General features: G+C 34.3%; 1 protein-coding gene across 1 annotated transcript; it reads right to left on the bottom strand.

Moving 5' to 3' along the window:
* Positions 1-404: 404 nt before the first annotated feature.
* On the bottom strand, positions 405-2,664 carry LOC136228776 (probable pectinesterase 49). The gene is made up of 4 exons (XM_066017286.1): positions 2,136-2,664; positions 1,311-1,523; positions 984-1,222; positions 405-644 (listed from the first exon to the last, which is right to left on the bottom strand). Exons 1-4 carry the CDS (start codon positions 2,652-2,654, stop codon positions 488-490), a joined length of 1,128 nt encoding a protein of 375 aa, XP_065873358.1. The 5' UTR covers positions 2,655-2,664; the 3' UTR covers positions 405-487.

Consider the following 2,664-nt stretch of genomic DNA (forward strand, 5'->3'; position numbering starts at 1 on the left):
TTGTTCGAAGACTTCCGCTCTAGTCTCAACGTACATCCTCCACCTGTTTCGACTACGAGGCTGTATTAGAATAAGTCAACTTTCTGTTACCATATTTTATCTGTTACCATATTTTATCTGTTACCATATTCTATCTCTAAAATCTTGTGAAGATCACAATTTGATTTTATTTCAATTACCTAGTTAGAGGCATAATTATAGGGATATTTATTTCTAATTATTGTATAAATATTAGTGAAAGGAATGAACCAAGCAAGGATTCCAATTCTATCACTAAGGATGTTCTTTAGAAAATTTCAGAAAATTCGGATCCATTGCAAAATAACCATTTTTTTTCTTTTTCAGTGTTGTTTTAATAATATTGTGATATTTTCAACAAAATAACCAAGTTGTTTAAACTCCAACAATAAAAATCCAATATTTTCATTAAGCACAGGGGGACAGAATATGTGGACTACAAGTGGTAGCAATGGTTTGAAAATAATTTCTAGCTGATTGGTTGAAGCAGCCATTGGGAAGCTTCAATATATCCGAGAGTGAGGTAACGTTTAGCTGCTGTTGGGCTCAGCCGAGTGCTGAATTTAACACGTCCGGCAACATTTGCTCCCGGTCCGGTGTTCTGGAATTCTCCGAATAACATATTTCTGCAATTAAATTCATATAATTAATTACTTTTAATAAATTAGACCATAATCATAGCAATATATATGGATAATTTAATCTAGTATAAAGAATCAAATTAGGAGTAACATCTAAATTTTCCCCTAACATATTTAGGTAACATTGAATAAATTTTAGGTCAAAACGACATCATTTTAACATTGTTGTGGAGGTGCAATTATCACCCTATACCTAGGGTGAGCAGAAGGGATGGTTCCTGACTCGGTAAGAGTCTCGTTTTATGAGTTCTGTTACGTCAACATAAATTTGGTTTGGTATAACAAAAATTACTTCAATCTATAAACGTTAACGATAAATTTTACCCCACAGGTTTTCCACTGCTCTCCCAGCCCTCAGGAAGAACAGCTTTGCTGATAGTAGAGTAGGAATATACGACGTCGGACCAAGACATCCATGCGCGGGCCAAGTACGTGTCGCTTACGCCCACTCCTGAAATGGCGCAATGTACAAATGAGAATCCAGAATCTTCATTTTTCTCTTGCTTTGCTTGTGCTGCTATCACTGTCTTCCATTTCTCATCTATCACATGAAGCTCTGTTTGCTGCATTCATTTCATAAATTCACATTTTATATACTCAGAAAAATGTTTAAGATTATAGGTAATTAATGAAGTAATTTGATTTAATTACCAGATATAAGGACTTCCCACTGCCGAAGATAAAATCAATAGTCCCTTGAATGAAACATGACTTGAAAAAATGACGACCACTCTCATCCAAAAGAGTATCTTGAAATCCGTAAATTTTGCAGCTATAAATAGCTGCTTTATCGCCAGAAAGTCTTAAAGCAACTGCTTGAGCTCCAGATTTAGCTTGATCTGCATTTGGTCTTGGTGTAGTATTCTAATCAACCCAAAATTAATTCAATGCAAATCGTATCAGATTCAAAATGTATACCCGTTAAGTAATGAGACATGTAAATGAAACCGATAAGGGTACGTGAATGATATTAGCCACACGTACTACTTCAAAACTTAAATTGATAGGTGATTTAGAAAATTCAAATGGTTTTATGGACTTGAAGGGTGCCAGTTGGGCGGATAGGGTCTTCAGTGATTATTTGGGATTAATTGGATTCGTATTTTTGTATATTTTTTTATTTGTTAATAATATAAAGGCAATTACACTATGTATTATACTATCTAAAATAATTTAATATAAAAAAACATGTATTCTTAGAGTTTTAAACCATATAATGAAAACATGTAAACAAACACAATTAAAGAAAAAAAATAATAAACACAATTCATTAAAAAACCATTTGATGATGTTCAAAAGTTAATTACAATAAAAAAAAAGAATAATAAAAAAAATGCTTCGTTGTTCCAATCAGGACAGATTCTTGAACGCTTAAATGGGGTTTAAACGGTCTAAGCGGCCATGGTTTTGAATAGTATAATAATATATATGACATGACATCAAATTAATGAGAGGATGTAGGAATAACGTAGGTACCTTGATAATGAGAAAACTAGCCTTGAAATAATCAGAGAAGACAATAAGAGTGGCAGAATTGAAGGTTCCAACTTGCTTAGCAGTAGCACCAAATTGCAAAATAGGCTCAGCACCAGGAGTGCCAGCTAAGAAAATAAAAGGCTTAGTTTTAGGAATTAAGATCTTCTCATTATAGATACCTGGCCCGATATTCAATATCACACGCTGTTTATTTCCCACAGGAATGCTTGCTATAGCTTGATTAATGGTCTTAAAATCACCAGTTCCATCTTGTCTAACCTTAATCACTCTAGCCTTAAGTTCAGCAGCTTCTAAAACAGCATCTAAAGTGCCTTTCCGTTGCGAAAGCGGTAAAACATTGGCTTCAAACCATGCATTTACTTGAGATCTATCTGCTGGAATTGCTTTTGTATCATCACAGCTTACTTTGGTTGCAATGGCAGCAACAATGGCAATAATATAAACGCAACGCCAAGCGTAAATACTCGCCTTGGCGCTGGTTTTTGAATGAGTTGCCATTGTTGCTGCT

This window comes from Euphorbia lathyris, chromosome 1 (genome assembly GCF_963576675.1).
Source record: "Euphorbia lathyris chromosome 1, ddEupLath1.1, whole genome shotgun sequence".
NCBI classification, from domain to species: Eukaryota; Viridiplantae; Streptophyta; class Magnoliopsida; order Malpighiales; family Euphorbiaceae; genus Euphorbia; species Euphorbia lathyris.